Genomic DNA, 20459 nt, shown 5'->3' with positions numbered 1-20459 from the left:
GTACGAAGGCCAACTGAAATGAAAAGATTGCATTGTACTGGCTTTCATGGAGCTTGGATCAGGCTTCCTCTGTTTCATTTATCATTATTATACTTTTAAGGCCTTTATGCCAGCTATAGCAAGCATAAATCCTATGACTGTTTAATCTCATTCCTATGAATCTGAGTCCTCCATGCCTTTGCACATTAATGAAACTGATTTCCCAGGAACAGCTTGCTTCCTTTACATCAGCACAAGCAGGACAAATTGAAGCCAGCTCGCTACACAAATAATTGGGCTCTTTTGTGCCTGTATCAATCAGCCCCTTCTTTGAATTCTCCTCTGTTTTAGTAGTCAGCAGAAACGCTTGGGTAGAAGACCAAAATGCCCTGAAGCTAGTCAGGAATATGATGTCAGTGCATGGACATACTGCTAGTGAATAATTGAGTGGGCAAACCATGTAGCAGTCATGTTTGTCAAAGGGATGGCAGACAGTTCTGAGGTGGCAAGACAGAATCTGTTACAGCAGAAAGCTGCAAGCAGGAAATAAGATGCTGTTTCACTTCACCACCACTGATAGAACAACTGAGACAGATCAGGTACACGAATACAAATTCATCACCTTTTTACAAAGCTCTATTGGCATCCTGTCATAACTGTAATGTGCTGAGAGGCACTCAAAACTCAGGGAGTTGCAGGATGGCAATCAACTGGCAAAAGAAAACACTGAGGCAAGTAGCAGGGGACTTCTGGTTTTGGGGGGGGGGTGTTGTTTGTTTTCTGGTCTTGGGTTTTTTCCAGTGCTAAGTAAAGAGAAAAAATAAGCTACTGTTGACACTAGCTCCTTGAATCTTTTCAATGCAGCAAATTGGGTTGAGATATCACCACAAATCTAATAGCTTATCTAAGCATGGGCTGTGGTCAGTGCTCAGAAGAATCAGATCTACAAGGTCAGATTTCCTTTTATTTAAAACAGATTCTTGCTGCTTTATACTACAAGATTAAAATAACTCTGTGCATGCACAGCTATTAAAAAGCACTTCCTAATTCCCAGAAGTCTAATGCATGCTGGTCACACAGAAGTACAAGATGATGAATTGTCATAGAATCATGGAATAATGCAGTTTGTGCTTAAAAATAGTAGAGAGAAAAAAGTTTTTAAAAAGGAAAACTTGAATTATTTGTAAGGGTCTATACTAAAAAGTTTGCTAGAATTAGGGTCTCCCCAATGTCCCCATTTCTGCAAGCAAAATGCGACTTACTTAAAAATGTTCAGTTACCAAGAGATTTAAAGCTTTCAACAGACAACCCTGAACCTTTCTGATTATAAATATAGGCAGAGATTAAATTTTTCAGATATGAAGATTTGTGTAATACCTCTACGGGTTACTGAGGTCTTGTGCCTCAATTACAGAATAACTTATTAAAATACAGCAAAGCAACTACCACATACCAGGAACATGATAAAATCTGTAAAACTACAGAATCCATCCTGTGTAAGAAAGTTACATGCAAAGGCCCTTACTTTCAACGAATCCTTCTCCTTCTCTGTCTGCTGATGCTGGAGATGTGCTTCCGCAAGGGCTGCTTCCTTCTCTGAGATCTCCTCTTTCAGCTGATCCACCTGATGTGTCACCATTTTCAGTCTCTTCTTAGTTTCTGCTATTTCATCCTAACAGAACAAGAATTGTGATCACAGAGGGATGAAAAATGAGTAAGTTTGTGCTTGGGTGTTCAGGCTCTTTCTATGTTGGAAAATGCAGCCACAGTGCTCAAGAGGACATATGTTGTATGTAACACAAGATACTGCTTTTTAATCAAACAAAACACAACTATTTCGTTACATGGCAATTTTTTGTTTATGCTAGCATGACATTGCAATAAAAAGCCTTTAAAAGACACATTGACAAAAATAATGATCTTCAATTATGAGTATAATAAGCCATTTAATGTCAAGTGCTGGACACACACAATAAGACCTAGCGCTCAATCCAAATTAATAAGATTCTATCCTATCCATCTGATTTCATGCTTCTAAAATGTGGGTTTTTTATAAGTTTGTATGCAGTTGTGCACAAATGTTTCAAGAGAAGCCAGTTTTGTGCAAATGAACCCACCCGAGTAAGACACCTATATGCCTGTAAGGGACTATAGGAAATGTTTATCTCCATTTTGCCCTTGTGCTAAGTGCAAGGGGGGAAAAAGTGTGCTCAGACTGGGAAATCCCTGGTATGGGAGTATTTAGAATCATAGAATCATAGAATTGGCTGGGTTGGAAGGGACCTCAGAGATCATCAAGTCCAACCCTTGATCCACTCCCGCTGCAGTTCCCAGCCCATGGCACTGAGTGCCACATCCAGTCTCTTTTTAAATATCTCCAGGGATGGAGAATCCACCACTTCCCAGGGCAGCCCATTCCAATGCTTAAATATAGCAGATATTTTGAGACATTTTTAGCAGATATTTTGAGCTCAACATAGAGAGCAAAAAGCCTGGCAGCACTGCAGAGAGATCAGGTCACTAGGACTACTACTCCAAGCACAGGGGTGCCTGCTTGTACAAAACTGTTTCAACCTGATGGCTGGGACAACACTTTGTGACATGAAACGGGAGCTGACACATTCAATGCTGAGATAGACACACTTTGAATCAAATTAAGGTATTTTTACATCATATGTAAAATACTGCCAGAGGCTGTCACCTCACAAAGAAGACCTTTCATGGGAATTCATTCTTTTTCAGTACAAAACCGGGGTAACTTAGAATTCCTTCAGCACTGACCACCATAAGTGTAGCTTTACTTGACAGATCAGTAATGTTTTCTTGCACAAAATGCCTAACATAGTTAAGCAAGATCTTGAGTCAGGGCAGACTTCACAAACAGTACTGAGGAAGTACTTATCAGTAGCTGGACATCCTTGAAAACAAAATTCAGATTCCACAATTAGTTGATCCCTATATAGCAAATTCAATGAAAGAGACATAAATGTAGCAATATGCCACTGGGCCTACCTGTCTGCATGTTCAGTCTCTCCCATGAATGCAAAAATTACATGACAAGTTGTCTTGGCTAACAGCCTATAAATCTCCTCAACAATGTTAAAGATGAGACTTAAAATCTGGTGCCCAGACATATAACCAAATACAGTCTTAATTCTGTATTTAGTGAAGAACAGTAAGAATACACAATTTTTGCAAACATGTTCTTAATCAATTTGCTTAAATAAATGAGCTCCTAACACCAAAAGAAGCCTCAAGGATGAAAGCATCAGATATTTATCTCATATTAACAGCCTGCCAACTATCTTTTCGAGAAGATTTTATTGAGCTGAAGATTATTGTATTCTGGAGACCACTAGCAAGGGAGGCAACAGGGGATGTTTCCATACCAAACAATCAAAAATACTTACATTTAGCTTTAGTTAGAACAAGCTTGTACAAATTTGCTTTGTTCTCCAAAGGGAAAAAGAATTTATCATAATTTTTAAAACAACTCTCTTATTTTTTCTCCCGAGAGATTGTTTGGGAGTGGCAGAATCCAAACACCACATCCACAGATAAGAGGCAGACTAAGGGCAAGTAAAGTACACCACTTAAGTGGCAAAATGGTTCACTTCTAATCAAGTTCTGCACACAGATGTTAAAGGAACTCTGCCTGTCTATCCACTCTGCCTGCTTCTTGAGCAAAACATCTATTCAAACCAGAGTATAATTTTGTAATCTACAATACATTTGATGTTAGATATAATACATAGATATAATGCATAAATGTAATACATGTTAGAAATCAGTATTCTGAAATAAGCCAAGGCTGTAAATCACAGCCATCCAAGGTCCTAATCTCTGCCAATTGCAAAATTATTTCTGTTGTATTTTAGATCATTACATCAGAATAACAGAATGTATTCTTATGTGATCTGTTCTCTTCCTCTAGTCTCATTAGTGAGATCCCCAAGGAAGAGATGTGAAGAGAGAGGAAAAATGACACTGCATGAAAGGAAAAAATGAGGTGGAAGCGTTGAGTTCTGTCAAAAAATTCCTCTTCAGCTGGGAAAGTTTGCCCTCTGCTTCTCTAATCATGATTTACAACAATGTTCACACGAATCTGGGGCCAAGCACTCGATCTTGTTCCCATTATAGCCTATTTCCCATATATGCAGATAACTTCTATGGGATAGAACGGAGTGGTGCCAGGTTGGAAAAGACAAAGTTTCTTCTCTGATAGGATTTTATATTTCCGTAGCTTTATGTGTAGTTTGAAGTAAGGATATTATCACATGATGACTGTGAACTCCTATTTCATGTCCAGATAAACTGTCAGGGACCTAAAATACGTATTTACTCAAAACATACAGGAATGAGAAACCACTCCTGCCATTTACCCAGTGAGTTTTTCTTTTAACAAATTAAAACTCTTTAAGAAAAATACCAGAGCAGAGAGAGAAGCACAAGGAAAAATATATCCTTCTACCTTAGCTTCGATCAAATTTTTACTGTACAGGTTCCTCTCTGCTCTCAGAACTTCACAGTAGTTTTGTTGCTGCTTTAATTTCATCAGAGACTCTTCTATTTTCTTCTCATAGTCACAGATCTGCAATTCCCGTATTTCAATATCTTTCAGGTGCTGGAGGACCTGGAGCAGAAAGAAGGAAGTTAAGATGATTAAAACATCCTCACAAGATTATAATGATTGGGAAGAGCTTGTGACTTTCTACTAAGGTGACAAGTTCAAATCCTTGTGATAAGGAGTTTTAGCTACAGTTAAAAAAATAACTTCCATACAGGTACAAGTTCAACCTTTATGGATTGCTTATGTGGAAGAAAATTTTATTTTAATCTGATACCTAGGTTTTGTTCAAGACTAAAACTTAAAAGATATACAGTTTTTTAATTTAAAAACAAGCTACTAAAAATATTGCCCCTGAGCAGATTCAATAAAACAAATTGAACAGCTTTCATCAAGATTAGCCTTAGGCTATTTATAGAGCTAAGCTAGACTTAGGACATTGTTCTGGATGTCAGAATATGATAAAAAATGTCAGATGTATGATAAAATTAATAAAACCACACGATTGCCCAAGAAGCCCTGCATGTATTCTTAAATTCTAACAACCCAACTTGTTTTTAATACACACATGAAGAAAAGTGTTGATGATAACAAATTGTTGATAAATAATTATAATAAGAAGAAATTCAGTTAATGTAGCTTACACTTGATCTAAATAAGCAGGTAATCACCATTAGTTGCTTCTGTGAAGGATTTAAAATAATGATGTGAAGATTTGGAAAAGAGGATAGAGTACCGTAAACTGCAGCAAGGTGATCACATGCAGTATCAATAAATGAAAGTATAAAATTTTATAGAGACCTTTATTAAATAGTTACATAAGAATTACGACAACAAAGAAGCAAAACTATAAATAGTTGCTCATCATTATAAAGGGTTTCCTATTTGATTTTTCTAAATGTAAGAACCTTCCTCTCGCTGTACAAAGTTGGAGACTGAATAAGCAGTATTCAAATGGAGCCTAACATTACAAAGAAAGAAGATCAAAAGAAATACAAAGTAAGGAGTGCACACATCAGAAATATAGTTTCACAGGTTCCCTCTATGGGGAAGAAGACAATGCCACCATTAAAGTTGGGAAAAAGATTAAGAATTGAAGAAATAGTTGAGGAATCTCATGGACAAAAAACAGAAGATAAATTAAGTTACAATTGTGTTTTATACCTAGTTCTCCTGACTCTTATTTTGGAAGGCAGGAGTTTGAGCCAAGATTTATGTTCATATGTCAAAGCAGAAGAATAATTTTTTTAAATTTACAGCAAATAGTCAATATCTGCAAAGTTTGCAGTTGACAAAGTTGTCCTTTGCTTAACAGTAAAGTCTTGTGAGGTTTAACTACAAGGCAGGAATTTAATTAACTGATCATCCTATCAGGTACCTCCAACCAGCTTTGAAGATAGGGGGATAGCTAAATTTAGAAAATTTTATTACAGCAGCAGGAATACAATTCCAGCACATTTGTAGCTGACTGCAGAGGATCCCAGAAACTGCTTACAATGCAATACAAAAACACAGTCCCAGTTTATAACCTACTCATGCCTTTTCCTCTTCTGTTAAAACAACATACCAATAGTAATAGAAAGGAGAAGTAGTCAAAAAGCATGATTTCAATCTGCACCATGGTGATCATAGGCCATTGCAAGTAGGCCAATGAATTTTAAGTCTTTTATTTGGTTTTGATATAAGTGCAATAAGCTTGCAGACTGTTTTCCAAGTTGTGATCATAGACTGGATGCTGACTCTGCTTTTCAGGAATGATTAAGACCAAATAATTCTTGGTCTTACATTTCTTATAAATACAGAAAAGATGCAATGTTTCCCAACAGAGCCCTGTGGCATGCAGGGCATCCTCCATTCTGATTCAGTTGATAGGATGCTGTATTTCCCAGATTTGTCAATGAAGGGCCAAAACTAAACAGAAAGTTGTAGATATTAATAATTTTTTTCTGTACTGCCAAGAGTTGGTTTATTTGTAGACTTAACTATTATCTGCTGTTGGTTACCTGTTTAGTTCAGTGAACCTACTGAAGAACAGTGATGGTACTTTCCTTATTTATCTTGATTTAGTCACTCTGCCAGACTTCTAATCATATGTCTGCTGAGCACTAGGATTTCCAAAACAATATGTGAATTTTAAAAAGGAAATATATATTTTAATTTTCCTGGATATGCTTTTGAACTGTACACTTAACATTGTAGATGGCTTTTTTTTTTTTTTTTTTTTTTTTTTTTTTTTTTTTTTTTAAGAAAAAAAAAATAAATATATAAACCACAGAGAACGCTAGGTGAGACTGATTAGTATACTTCACAGTTTCATTTCAGCAGCTTATACCTCCCACAGAAAAACTACATTTCCTAATCTTTCAGTTTAAAAAAGAAATATTCTACTAACATTTTTAGCTCAGTAATACAGGCTACACAACAAAGAGCAGAGAACCAGACTTTTTTCTTATTTGTGATGTCTAATCTAGAAGGAAGACTATTCAACAAGTGACACTGGCTTAAAAATGGTACAACTGAAGAGTTGGCCAGGCCTATCATTAGAAAATCAAGTCTAGCATGACTTCTCACCACTAAAATATTTTACTGTTGTGCATATAACTTTGCTGACTCTATTCACCAGATACTCAGGAGTAAATTATTGTTATTTTGAAAGAGGAATTCTGCAGCTCTAGAGATTTTTTCCTGCTCTAAACAACCAGACAGCTTTCCAGTGCCAGCATGGCTCTGTCTGCCTTGCAGGAGTTCCAAGAAATCTTTGGAGTTAGATGGATTTGGCTCTTTACCAGCTCTTATACAATCCAGAAGGTGTGCAGTAAGCTCCTTCAGAGCTGGCTTGATGGCAAAAGGTGACAGAAGAGCACTGACTGGCCATATGATTACTGCTCATTCCCCACCAGCTGTGAAATGGCTCCCATAGTTTTGCTGCAGTTTCTCCCATTACCCATCTGCACAGGTCAAACAGTGAACCTAAATACTTCCTAGTGTATATAATAATCCTAATCCTATGTCCTTCTTCTGCCCTGTTTTGCTCTGCCTTATCCTTCCAAATAATGAGTAATCTCATGTAGGCAAGACAATCTCTGCAGAGGCAAGACTATTATCTCCCATATTCCTGTGGTCAGGACTGCTCCTGCTCCTCTTCACCTGCAAGCTGAGTCAGGAATTGCCCCTTTAGTGAACCATGGAAGTGTGCAAGTCCTTTGGAAACTTGCAGTCACAATTCAGGCATCATTATACAAGCAGCCCAAGTGTCATAGCCCATTTACTGAGGCTCTCTGTCTTACAAGAAGTGAGAGAAAATTTGCACCCAAAATGGCAGAGGAAAAAAAAGAAAAAGCAATGAAGCGAGCATTTGTCATTTTCACCCTGAAAATATTGTGAGCAACACTAATCAGAACTGAAAGCAAGAGCCTTGTAGTTCTGACTGTTATGAATTACTCCCTGCCCCTACTTTACAATGTTTGTAACTCATATCTATACTGTTAGAATGCACTATGAGGGAAAGATGCAAAATATGACTTTGCAACAAAGACAAATCTCACTTTCATGGAACATTATTCCAAGGAAATGACAAAAGGTATTCCAGACAAAGGAGCATATACCTTTCAAAAATTATTTAAAAGCCCCTTGGTAATACAGAATTGAAAAGGATAACTTTAAATTTAAAAGATAGCACGTAACTTGTCGGTTCCAACAGCTTAAAGGTTAATATTAATAAATCAATGAGCTTCTTGGGGGGCCACTCAGTGTGATTTTTGGCAATTAATGAAACACGTTACAACCATGTTCCTGAGTATAGCTTCAGAAATACAGTGGTACAGAGTAATGGGCAGCAGGCAACACAAATTTTATGCATTGTTTCTCTGCAGCTGTTCTTGGAAAACTTCTGTTTTATGGATTAGCTTGAACATGTTCAGACATTTTCACATACTTGAAGTAATCCTTCAAAATGTTACATCTTACAAAGATGTCAAGCACTGCCAGCTCTCACTGACCTCAGTTTGAGGACACCAGTAGTATGCAAGATAAGGTCTTTTGCAGATAAGACAGACAATCAAACAGTAATTTTAAACTGCATACAAGAGTTTTTATTGTGGGACTTGGATATAAGAAGTCAGAGGTTTTAGTCTGAACTCTAGCCCTGGTTTAATTTCCCAAATGATCACTGCCTTACAGAAATATATGGCTGTACTTCAAGCCTCTCATAGAACACACACCCACTGATGAGGCTTCCCCTAGAAAGACTTGAAACAGTAGCAGGCAATAAGCACTGACAAGAAGAAATTTTTGTAAATTGTGTAAAGAACACTGATCTTTGCTTCCTTCCGTTGGCACATCAGGAAATTAATGTATAACCTTTACACTTTTGAGAGCAAGACTGGAAAGAGCCACTTGCAGAACAAGCTGTTCTTACCTTCTGTTTGAGCTCACTGGTTTCATTGATGAAACTATCTCTCTCCTTCTCCAACTGGTAAATAATCTTCCTTTGTTTCTGAGCTTCATTCTTATAATTTTGGATTTCTACTTCCAATTTCTTCTTCGACTGTTCATGAAGCTTCACCAAATTTATCTGCTTCTGAGTGGCACTGGTAGCTTTGTTCAAGTTCTACAGGGAGGACGAAAGAACAATTTTGGAGCTCAAAAGGCAACACTGCCACCACTATGACAAAAACATACCATTGTCTAAGTGGATTATAGACTTCCCAATGTTCTTGTTCCTTATCCAATTCATTCAGCTAAAATACTTGAACCTCAAATCCAATTAAAAAATAAAAATAAAAAATATAGGCCTGCTTGGTGGATCTAACTAATGACTGCAAAAACTTTTCCAGCTTAAAGGCATTTAGGTTGTAAAGCATGCCAGTAGCCAGTAAAATAAATAAGAAAGCCAAATATCCTTCCTTCCTATGTCCTAAATAGCAAGTTCAAACTGCAAATTAACCAAGCTTGGCATAAAGTTATGCATAAAGATTAAGCAGAAAACGCCAAGATATCCTCTCTACAAAGCCAGCCCTCTGGTCCCACTTTGGAATTTTTTTCCTTATACAAAACCAGGTGTTTGCTACGTGCCAAATCTGAGCCTCAGCTGAAGTCAAGATACAGGACAGTGAACCTGTAACAAGTAAGGCACATCAGAAATCATCTTTTAGCACTGAATTTGCTTGATTACATTTCAGGAAAGTCCATAAACACGAGATGCTTTCCTGCAATACAAGATCCTTGGGCTGATGGGAAATGATCAGTATGAGAAATGGATCTAAAAGTGAAGATTAGTATTAACACAGCCTGCCAGGCTGCTACATGAGGCATCAACATTATTGTTTGTTCTTCTGCTACCAAAGACTTAATTTGCCTAGATTAATATTAAACTTCATAGGCTACTGAGTGTAAAAGCTCAGATGTAATCAACTCTTCGGATATCAAATAACAGCTTTGCAATAAAGGTTAACACGTGTAGCATTTTTTAACTCCCTGGTGTGTTAAAACTTAGCATTAGTACCCATAAACACAAAAGATTTCTATCTCATGCTATCTTAATGCACAGAAAAGAAGCAATGTGAACTTCTTAAGGACACATGAATGCTTGACTTAACATTATTTATTCTACAACATTTCTCTGTTGATGTGTTTAAACTACAGACATTTCGTTCTTGAGGTGTGAGACTTAACAGCATTACCAATGCAATCTCACCTTGCTTAGCATATCCCTTTCCCTCACAAGCTCATCTATAGCTTTCTTGTCAATCTCTGCCTGCTTTTTGGCAGCTTCCAACTCTAGAAAAGAGGAGGAAAGATAATAAATCCTGGGTTCAAACTGTGCAGCTGTTACAAACACAGAAACAACTTAGTGAAGCTTCTGAAAAGCCTTACATGATCAGTTCAATTAGCTGAGCTTTTATAACCTCAGGTATCAACTGATGATATTAATACTTACCTGGGTACTTAGAAAAACTTGGGCACAGTAATTAAAGGCATAAGGACTTCTTATATTTGGGTGTTCAAACAAAGATACCACAAAGAAGTTGTCTTTTCAGAAATGTTGCAGCACTCTGAAAATCTGAGTCTCCTAAGAAGCTTCAATGTGAACATCTGAAAATCAAGGTATTTTAAAAAACAGGGACTTTCAGAATTATTCTCATTTCTCTGTGTGAAATCCAGTTCTCTTTTGAAGCAGTGAAATTCTGGTGGCTTCAGTAGAGTTAAAACTTAAAAACTGGAGACGTGCTTTCACTACATTTTAAAATTATTGTAAACCTGCTACACTAACACTGCAGCTCCAGAAATGCAGTACACTGGAGGGCTAAGAAGTGTCAAATATTAGGAAAAGGTACATTACCAGTAGCCATTACCAAGCACTCCAGCAGAGATTTGAATTTCCTAAGTACCTCTCTCCTTTTCAGTACTGAGCATGACCTTAAGCAGTAATAGCAAAACAGAAACTTGAAAGTTATTCCACCCTCACAGGGATGCATGAAAATTAAACACAGCTTTCCATAAAGGCAGGGAAGGACTCACATCTCATATATACAGTCTCTTCAGGACACAAGTTAGAAAAAAGTGAGACCAGAGAGGCATTTATGCCAGTATATATCAGTTTGAACTAATTACATTTATAGCAAAGGGGTTTTTTTAGCCTTCAAAAGTGAAGTCTCAGAAGGTCAACTATTTTGCCAACTTCATAATATTATTTTAGAAAAAAACCCACAACCATAAAAGTGTTTTTCCTGAAAAATCACTTTGAAAATGTGTCTATTTTTATTTCAAAGGCATCTCATTTAAAATTTATTTGCATTGGTTTAAATATTGTTTTAAAATGCTGACAAATACAAAAAAAAAGTTGTTTTTTTTTAAATAAAAAAATGTTTTATTAGACCCAAGGAATTTTCTTCCAAATTTTCCATTTGGCAAAAGCATTGAAAGTTCCATCTTAAAGTTTTCCAGATCTGGTAGCAAGTCAAAGTCAGTACTTAGGACAGCTTTAGAATCCACACTGAACAACTGAAGTCCTACATCTAAAATAGCTGTTTATCAGCTTTCTTGCACATATTTGTTCCCAGGCTGTACGTATTCAGAAGAATCAAAGCAGAAGAAAAAAGTGTGTCCTGACCATGTCTGACTTCAGTAAGCTCTGAGTTTGCTTCCACCTCCCAAGTCAGAGCAGGAGCAATGAAGGTGCAGTGGGGAGAACAATATGTGACATGGCACAAATTAGCATACCACAAAGTTCAGTTGTGTCAGTTGTATTTTCACTTCACAGATGCTACATTATGAAAATTCTGTAACTCTACAAGGTGTTTAAAATGTTGCTGTTTATACAATCTCATACTCCACACAAAAGGAGATTTTTCCTTATGGATCAGAAGACAAATCCATTTATCATTTAGGCACCTACCTCTCTCCATTCCAGATATTTCATTTTTTAGGGTGTTTCTCTCATGTTCTGCATCAACTTTTTGTTCCTCTGCAGCACGCAGCTTATTGTGGAGAACATCCCTTAATTTGCTCAGCTTTGACATCTCAAGGTGCAACTGAGTCAATTCATCATTTTTGACCTACAGAACAGCAACAAGGAAAAGAGGGGGGAAAGTATCAACAGAAAGAAAATATCTCTCACTTATTCCATGAAATATAAGTGCTGTGAGTAACCTGAGAGCAGATAATTAGCTAATTGAACAATATTAAAACTAATTTAAACAAAGCCAGCTAGGGCAAGGAAAATGATAGGCAAATCTTCTGCTTTAGGGTTGAAGATGATCAATAAAAAATCCCCAGCTGCAAACCTCACACAGCACTACCCAATTAGTCCTACAGATTAAACAGGCAGCCCTAATTGCCTTTGAAGTATTAGGGACACTGACTGTGATGAGGAAGTTAGCTTTAGTGTGGTCTGATTGAATGTTCCAAATAGCAAGAATCTGTTATCCCCATCTCTTTTATAGTTTATGGCTTTAAAGAAGAAGCAAAATGTAGTTTGTCTCATTTGCTATACAGTCAAAGGAGGAAATAATCAATCAAAACACTGCACCAAAATTAAGAAACTATTTACCTGGAAACACAATCAATAGCAACAGAAATTTCTCTGTCTCCTTTTAAGAAGTAAATATAACTCCTCCCATATAATTCAGTGCCACTGTTATGTTTTACAGACATCACAGACTGCAGTGTTTCACTTACAGCCTCAGATACTGGTTCTGTAAGATGGTGAATAGTGCCATGTGAGTATCCTCTGGAAGGATGTGAATCTCCTAAATTCTTACTGGCAATAATCTTGAAGAGATTTATGAATACTTTATTTATGATTACTCTCACAGTTTGAGTTGCCCAACACTACAGTGGAGGCACTCAACACACTGCAGGAAGAAGCTGCAAACACAATGCTACAAAGAGAGCATCTCAGATCTTGACTGGAGCTCTTAGAAGTTTTTGTAATTAGCTTAATTATTAACTGGGCAGTATCTTCTTTTTTGTTGTTATTCCCAGAAGCCCATGTGCATCTCTACCAATTCCATTAACTTTTCTTGAAATTCACTGAATTAAAATCCTTCTCTTGACATCCCAGACCCCCAAATGTAAGTCACATTTGAACATCTTGTTTGCAAAGTTTTAAACAGTTATGATATTGCAAGAAATAATGATAGAACTGGATAACTTGCAAGGGACTAATTTGTTTCTCAAATAACTAAGAAAAATGTCCTCCAGTCTGTCTACCAAAATAATAGGGAAAACAAGCTCCCACCATACAGCCCATTTAGGATCCAAATCAGAATCCTGTGCTGCATTAGTTAGGAACTGAGATTTTTATTCTGTAATGTTTTTTTATAATTTTCTTAGTTTTTATCATTCTAACAGTTCTCATTTAAAACAAAACAAAACAAAACAAACCACCATACACACAAAAAAAATCAAAAAAACTCGCCAGGAATTGTATTTCAATGCCAATGATAACAGAAAATGCAAGATATGGTAGGCAGAGTAAAAACATCTAATAATTATACATCACTGTTTACCACAAACGCTCTCACAGTACCCTAAAAAGCATATGTTGTCCTTTCCCAGCTGAAATTCACCTCCTTTTGAGTCATACCAAAAAACTGCTAAAACAATGAAAAGTCAGGCAAGAAAACCATTTATACCAGATACCGTGGTGGGGAAATTTCACTGTTGGAAGCAGCTCCCTTAAGTAAAAGCTATCCAGGACATTGTTACTATAATTTACCACAATTTTTCAATGAGTTTTGGCAACATTAAGAATATGTTAAATACTGTAAGAAAACAATTGCTCTTATCCAAAGGCCTCCTGACTGAAAAAAAATTTATGCTTGTCAGAAGTACCATGCACCCTTTATGAACAGAGTGTGCTTAACATTTCAGTTTATGTGTTTTATGAAACACAGCTCCTCCAGCAGGACAGGTGCTACTCTGTCAAGTAACAGTGCTGGGGACTGCACCATGTTACTGCCACAGAAAGAGTGGCATCCTGAGACAGACAGATCCATTCCTAAAAACTCCTCAGAATTCCTCCAAAACTATCCATAGGGAACTATCTATACAAGAACTGACTTCATCCCTGCCCCAAATGGTGAAACAGCTGATAAGATGCATGCACCTTCTGGTACTTACTTTTAGTTCTGCTGTCTTCTTCTGGATGTCCTGCATCACCTCTTCAAACATCACATTGTGCTGCTCACTCTCCTGCATGAGTTTATTACACCTCATCTGAAATTGCTCAAGTTCCTTACCAGTTCTTTCATTTGAGATCTGTTAGATTAAAGAACAATCCCATTAATTCTCTTTAATCTCTTTACAATATCTACATATGCATGAAGACAGAACCTTCTATCTCCACAGGAGATAATGGCTGCTAAAAAAGACCACTCTTCACTGCTGATGAAATTACTAATGTTAAATATGATACATGTTCATACCAAGTAGGGGAAATTATAAATTCTAATGAACAACACAGCCAGTGTCATTTTTTCTGAGAGCTTAACAGGTCTCTCTTGCAGGTGGCAGATAAATATTTTACTTCTTATTACTAATTTGGCAAGCATCACGTAAAACAATTTGCTACATACAATTATTGAAAATTAGTATGAGATTGAAATTACTTCAATCAGCAGAGGGCAGGGAAGCTCTGCTTCTCAGCAAGTAAGTCCAACATTCAAGAGCTATCTCCTCTTTCCCTGGGTACATGGTTTCATGAGACCAGAACACAACCATTTTTTCTCTCTAACTCATCTGCAGTCAAAAGCTCAGAGAACATATATTTCCATACTGGAGCTTCCAGTCTTTTCTTCTGAGCAATGGGACTTCCCTGAACAGACATTGCTCCCTAAGTGAGGAAAGAACAACCAGCATATTTTTCACTTCAAGCATTAAGGTGTGATAAACTGAAGTTTATCACTGAAAAAAAAAAGTTAATATCTACTATGCCCCTAATAAATTGAGAAGTGGAATTTCTTTTCTCTGAGTGCATGCAGAAGCAAAGACAATTAAAAAAACAAGGGACACTGTTTCTTGTGAGCAAATATCAGTGTAACACTGCCTTCTAGGCAATTCTGTATTGAGACTTGGACATGAGTGAGATGAAGCCTAGAAGAGCTGTATTAAATTATCTTCAATGTCATGGAAGCAAGGATGAACTATCAGAAATTTGAGTGGAATAAGAGCCCACCTCACCCAACTACAATTCATTTGAGAAACAACTGCCCGATGACATTGTAATAGCTGAGTCACATTCTCTTGCTGATCTCTACCCTGACTCTTGCACAGTTGAACAGCCTGTGTTTTGGACAGGCTATTTGCAAAATACAAGGCAGACACCTTCATGCCAGCACAGGCAACAACAGTGCAGTAGTCTGGTTAATTAGCCCAGGCACAGCACTTTATGTGAATTACTGGTTTCCAGGATAGTTTGGAACATTGAATGCCCCTAAAATCTGCACTTAGAAAGGTTGAAAATTACAACATAAAGAAGGAAGAATGGAAAAGAACCAGGAATTGTAGATATCCTATTTAAAAACAATGTGATTGTCTTGGTAGATATGGAACTGCCCTCAAAAGCTGTATCAAAATAGTACTATTCATAGAACACAGAATCACAGAGCAGTTTGGGTTGGAAAGGACCTTAAAAGGACCCTTCCAACCTCTAGGATTCTATGATTCTATGATTCTATGATTAAAGATCATCTGGTTCCAACCTCCCTGCCATGGATAGGAACACCTCCATTAGACCAGGCTGCTCCAAATCTCATCCAAAACCCAGACTTGAACACTTCCAGAGAGGGGGCATCCACAACTTTCCTGGGCAACCTGTTCCAGAATCTCACCATCCTCACAGTAACAAATTTCTTCCACAAATTTAATCTACATCTACCATGGAATCATAGAATCATAGATTTGGCTGGGTTGGAAGGGACCTCAGAGATCATCAAGTCCAACCCTTGATCCACTACTGCTGCAGTTCCCAGCCCATGGCACTGAGTGCCACATCCAGGCTCTTTTTAAATATCTCCAGGGATGGAAAATCCACCACTTCCCAGGGCAGCCCATTCCAATGCTTGATCACCCTCTCCATAAAGAAATTCTTTCTAATGTCCAACCTAAACCTCCCCTGGCACAACTTGAGACCGTGCCCTCTTGTCTTGCTGAGAGTTGCCTGGGAAAAGAGACCAACCCCCCCCTGGCTCCAACCTCCTTTCAGGGAGTTGTAGAGAGTGTTGAGGTCTCCCCCGAGCCTCCTCCAGGCTGAACAGCCCCAGCTCCCTCAGCCTCTCCTCATAGGATCTGTGCTCGAGTCCCTTCACCAGCCCAGTTGCCCTCCTTTGGATCTCCAGGACCTCGATATCCTTCCTGAACTGAGGGGCCCATCTTTCAGCTTAAAACCATTCTCCCTTGTCCTGTCACCACATAGCCTGGTAAAAAGTGCCTCTCCAGCTTTCCTGTAAGCGTCCTTCAGGTACTGGAAGAGAAATAATCCAGTCTTCTCTGTGTCTTTATGTTGACAGACTTTATGTTGACAAAAAAAAGTCACAAGCCTCTACCTTCACAAATTCAGGGATGTGAAGGTAATAAAAGGCCCCAAGAGTCATAAATTTACAAGATACACACAACTCCCAAAGACATTTCCCTTGAGGTAGGACTGTTTTACAATGATGAGATCTTCCCTGCCATTTACCAGAATTACTTCCCTGAGAGTTTCTTAAAGTCAAGGGAAATGAGACTGAAAACCTGAAAATCCACACACTTGCACAACACTGTGTTAGGATATGTCCAGGTAGTTTTTAGAAACAGAATAGGGAAAATCAATCAAAAAATTTTACAAAGACAGCTCTCTGGCCTTTCACAGAAACACTTCTACAAGCTTGAGGGATAGATTAAAGTTATTGTTGACAGAGAAGAAAAAAGGGGTCAGAGGTAAAATGACTTCATAATGCTGCTATACTCTATCAGTGCCAAGACTGGCAACACAATTCAGGTGTCCAACCTGGCAGTCTCCTGTTACTATCATTAGATCACCCACATTCTTCACAGGCTTTGTCTCATAATCTACAATATCATTTCAATTCACTTCTGTTCTCTGTGAGGCAATCTGTCTGAAATATGTCAGCAGGATTTACTTATTTATTCGTAAAGTAATATTTACATTACAATATATATTACTTTTTATTTATTTAAAATAATCTCCTTCCCTCTCCCTTCAGGAAAATTCAGTTTCTTATTTTTCCATCTGACTCTAATCTTAGACCTAATGCATGCAGTGCACCATGTACCCTACCTTCAGCTCTTTCAGATACTGTTCCATTTTCAGTTGTTCCTCTTTGTTTGTCTGAATCTGTTGCTGTAAATTCCTGATCTCAGCTTGTTTGTTTTCCATTTCATCTAGAAGATTTTTCAGGTCCTTTTCCATTTTTTCCTTCTTTCGAGCCTCTCGTGATGCCTCATTCTGATGCAGCTGGATTTTTTGCTGAAGCTATAATAATAGAGAAGACAAAAGTTTAAGTTCTGCTGCCTTTTATTCAGAAAAACAAAGCCTCTCACCTCTCCTTCAGCTATGCTTGACTTTGAAAGCATCAGCTTCTGTACTATTGTACCCACTACTACCTGGAATATGCCAGATCTTCTCAGAAGTAAATATGTTCTCTAGTGGCTAAAAAAACCCCATAATCCTGTGTGAGGGAACCTATTTATTGATTATAAGCATTTGTTAAGCAGCAGTCTTTTCACCCCTCCAGAAGGGTCTGATATAGTTCAGACATAGAAGTATTCCTCTGGATATGCAATGACACGAACATATTTTCAGTTGTAAGTTACTTGTAAAGTGGTACTTCCTGAATGCAGCATTAAAACTAATTTGGGATTGATGTTGTATTGTAAGAAGTCTTATTTTTATTCTTCTACCTCAGCAGCAGAAACACTTACTAAGCTGATAGTAAAGGAAAGAGATATTTCAGACTGTTGTTCACTTTCACAGCTGTTCTCAACCTTTTTGCTCTCAAAGTTCCTCTGCAGGAATTTTGAAAGAGGAGCTTTCCCTCCTATTTAATATGCTGTCTTGTGAATTCTGTTTTCTTCATCCTCAAAAATGTGATACAGAGTTAGCAGAGAGGAGACACAGGGGGTTGATCCACATGGAAATATTCAGTTCAGCCTGGGACCAGCAATTGAAAGATTTCTTTGCTTAAAATTCCTCTCCCTCTGAGTCCACAGATGCAGAGCTGCCAGAAGTGACAAGGTCTTCAACAGGCTCTTCAAAAAGATGGTGTCATTTAAGCAGTTTGAAGTGGAGAATAATTTCATACTGGGAGAATGGGAGGTGATTACAAATGCTGTAACAATCCCTTAAATTTAAGAGCTGATGAAGTGAATATCAGAAGATTAAGTCTGGCAAGATTCACTAAGTTTTGACATGAGTTTCAATCCTCTCGCTTTTCTCCCATGCCCACAGTGCTGCCAGAAATGCAATGATTTATACTTTCTCTTACTACATTCCCAACCACCTGCTTTAGAAGCAAAAATTAGTTCTCTGCATGACCTCTATGCTCACCTAGGATCATTATTTTCCTAATTGGGATTAATAAAAAAATGTAAGATAAGTGTTGCTTATCTGTTCATTGTTTTCTGCTTTTCCTTTCTCCTGTTGTTTTGCCCCAACCCCTGTTAATATCTTTCTTTTAATTCTTTTATTTCTCATTATTATGTTTTTCTATTTTGAAATATCAGAGTCCTTGTATACTTTCTCTCCATTCAGTAGGTATCCTACTGATCCTCAGTCTTCTGTATCTCTACCTGCTACACATAAAGGAAGCTGTGCATATTGATCAGTAAAGAACAGCTATCTACTCAGATGGTCAGAGAAACAGAGAACTTAAAGAGGAGACAAAAAAAATAGAGCCAAGATGGAATGTAACTGCTCTCTACAGGCATTGGTGAAGTGAGATATTTAAGCTGAAAAGCAGTAGGCAGTAATCAGTGCGAAGTAGGAGGTCTCCAAGCATTAGGAAAGCTTCTGGAAAAGCTTCCCATAAGAACACAAAACAGCTTAATTACCTCCTCAGTCTGTTTGATACATTCTTAAAAATGATGGTATGGAATCCTACAGCAACTGCTGCCAACAGCAAGAGACCTAGGTTTTTCAGTCCAGATCTATGCTCTAAGTGGTTCTATGAAGACATAAGGATTTACAATGCAGAAAAAAAAACCCATGTCACGTATGAAAGATAACTGTGATTCCAACAGTGGAACCTTGGCCTTATTTATGGTACTGGGAAGTTATGGAAGGAGCTGGTGCATCACAATAGATCTTGCAAAGGACATAGCCTAGAAGTAGATAAAAACATGAAAATTATTCACAATAGTCTCCTTTCTGAGCACTCCTGATGACATTTAGGATGTGAAAGAGAAGGTAGTAACATACTAGTCAGTGGAGTTTAGTTGCAAGAGTAAAGGATGGTTTAGGACAAAGCCTAAAATCACCACCCAGTCACATGTACAGACCTGCATAATAGACTGATCTGCCTCGTTCTTTGCCCTCTCTGCATCCTGCTGCTGCTCTGTGGCTTCTGTTAGACTCTGGCGCAACTCCACAACCTCTGACAACAGTTGGTCTCGCTCTTTTGTTACCTCTTCTTTAAGTTTTAGCAAGTCCTGGATACTGGAAGCAAGGAAATAAAGAGTCAGGCAGTGTCACGGGCCATTTCTGTACTTTCTCCTATTCTAGAGCAAGATCTTTTCTGAGAAAGAGGAGTTTTAAAGTAATTTGTTTCATTTAAAATTCATCTTGGATTAAGGCTCTGCTGCTTAATTGAATTATATGCTCTAGCTACTGTGATCACAGTCACATGTCAGCACAGGCAGCTTTAAAAGTTAACCTAGTACAGTAACTCACTCTTTCTTGCTACAATACATCCTCATGGGTCTGAAGAAAACTTCAGTTTCCCAGAAAGGTAACAGGTAACATTCCTTCTTATTCATCCACTGCAAAATTACTCAGGCACCAAAAATGTGACATTTTTGTAGTGAGTCTCTCTGCAGCTTACCTTACTGGCACCTAACTGGGTTATGTCTTACAGTCAGCTAGTGGAAGAATAAAGCAGACTCCCTGTTTCAACACATTTACAATCTGAAAGGAAATACCTTAAAAATCAGCCTAATAGTTCTAGAAGACTCCTCCTGAAACAGCCTTGTCACTGAACAGAGTATCTAAGCATGGAACTGAAGGGCAATACAGATGGAACTTAAGAGGAAACTGAAAGCTGACAGGACTCAGCAGTGAGGTCTTGGCAAAGTAATGACTCCTGGCTTTTGCTGGAATATGCAAAAAGCAGACACAGAAAGCTGCCTTTAGGGAGAGTTATACTAGGAATTAATGACCAAGCTGTTAGATCCAAGGAAAACTGTTACACAAGTT

General features: G+C 37.8%; 1 protein-coding gene across 1 annotated transcript in view; it reads right to left on the bottom strand.

Annotated features, from left to right (window-relative positions):
- Positions 1 to 20459, bottom strand: part of CFAP58 (cilia and flagella associated protein 58) — a 61663-nt gene that overhangs the window by 33011 nt on the left and 8193 nt on the right. Inside the window, exons 4-11 of the mRNA XM_071749348.1 lie at positions 19547 to 19703; positions 17328 to 17522; positions 14171 to 14308; positions 11943 to 12102; positions 10242 to 10324; positions 8964 to 9155; positions 4451 to 4612; positions 1505 to 1651 (exon numbers count right to left, since the gene is read on the bottom strand). Of these exons, the coding sequence (XP_071605449.1) occupies positions 1505 to 1651; positions 4451 to 4612; positions 8964 to 9155; positions 10242 to 10324; positions 11943 to 12102; positions 14171 to 14308; positions 17328 to 17522; positions 19547 to 19703 (1234 nt within the window). The remainder of the gene's footprint in view (positions 1 to 1504; positions 1652 to 4450; positions 4613 to 8963; positions 9156 to 10241; positions 10325 to 11942; positions 12103 to 14170; positions 14309 to 17327; positions 17523 to 19546; positions 19704 to 20459) is intronic.

This window comes from Heliangelus exortis, chromosome 7 (genome assembly GCF_036169615.1).
Source record: "Heliangelus exortis chromosome 7, bHelExo1.hap1, whole genome shotgun sequence".
NCBI classification, from domain to species: Eukaryota; Metazoa; Chordata; class Aves; order Apodiformes; family Trochilidae; genus Heliangelus; species Heliangelus exortis.
This window is presented reverse-complemented; position numbering and strand designations above follow the sequence as displayed.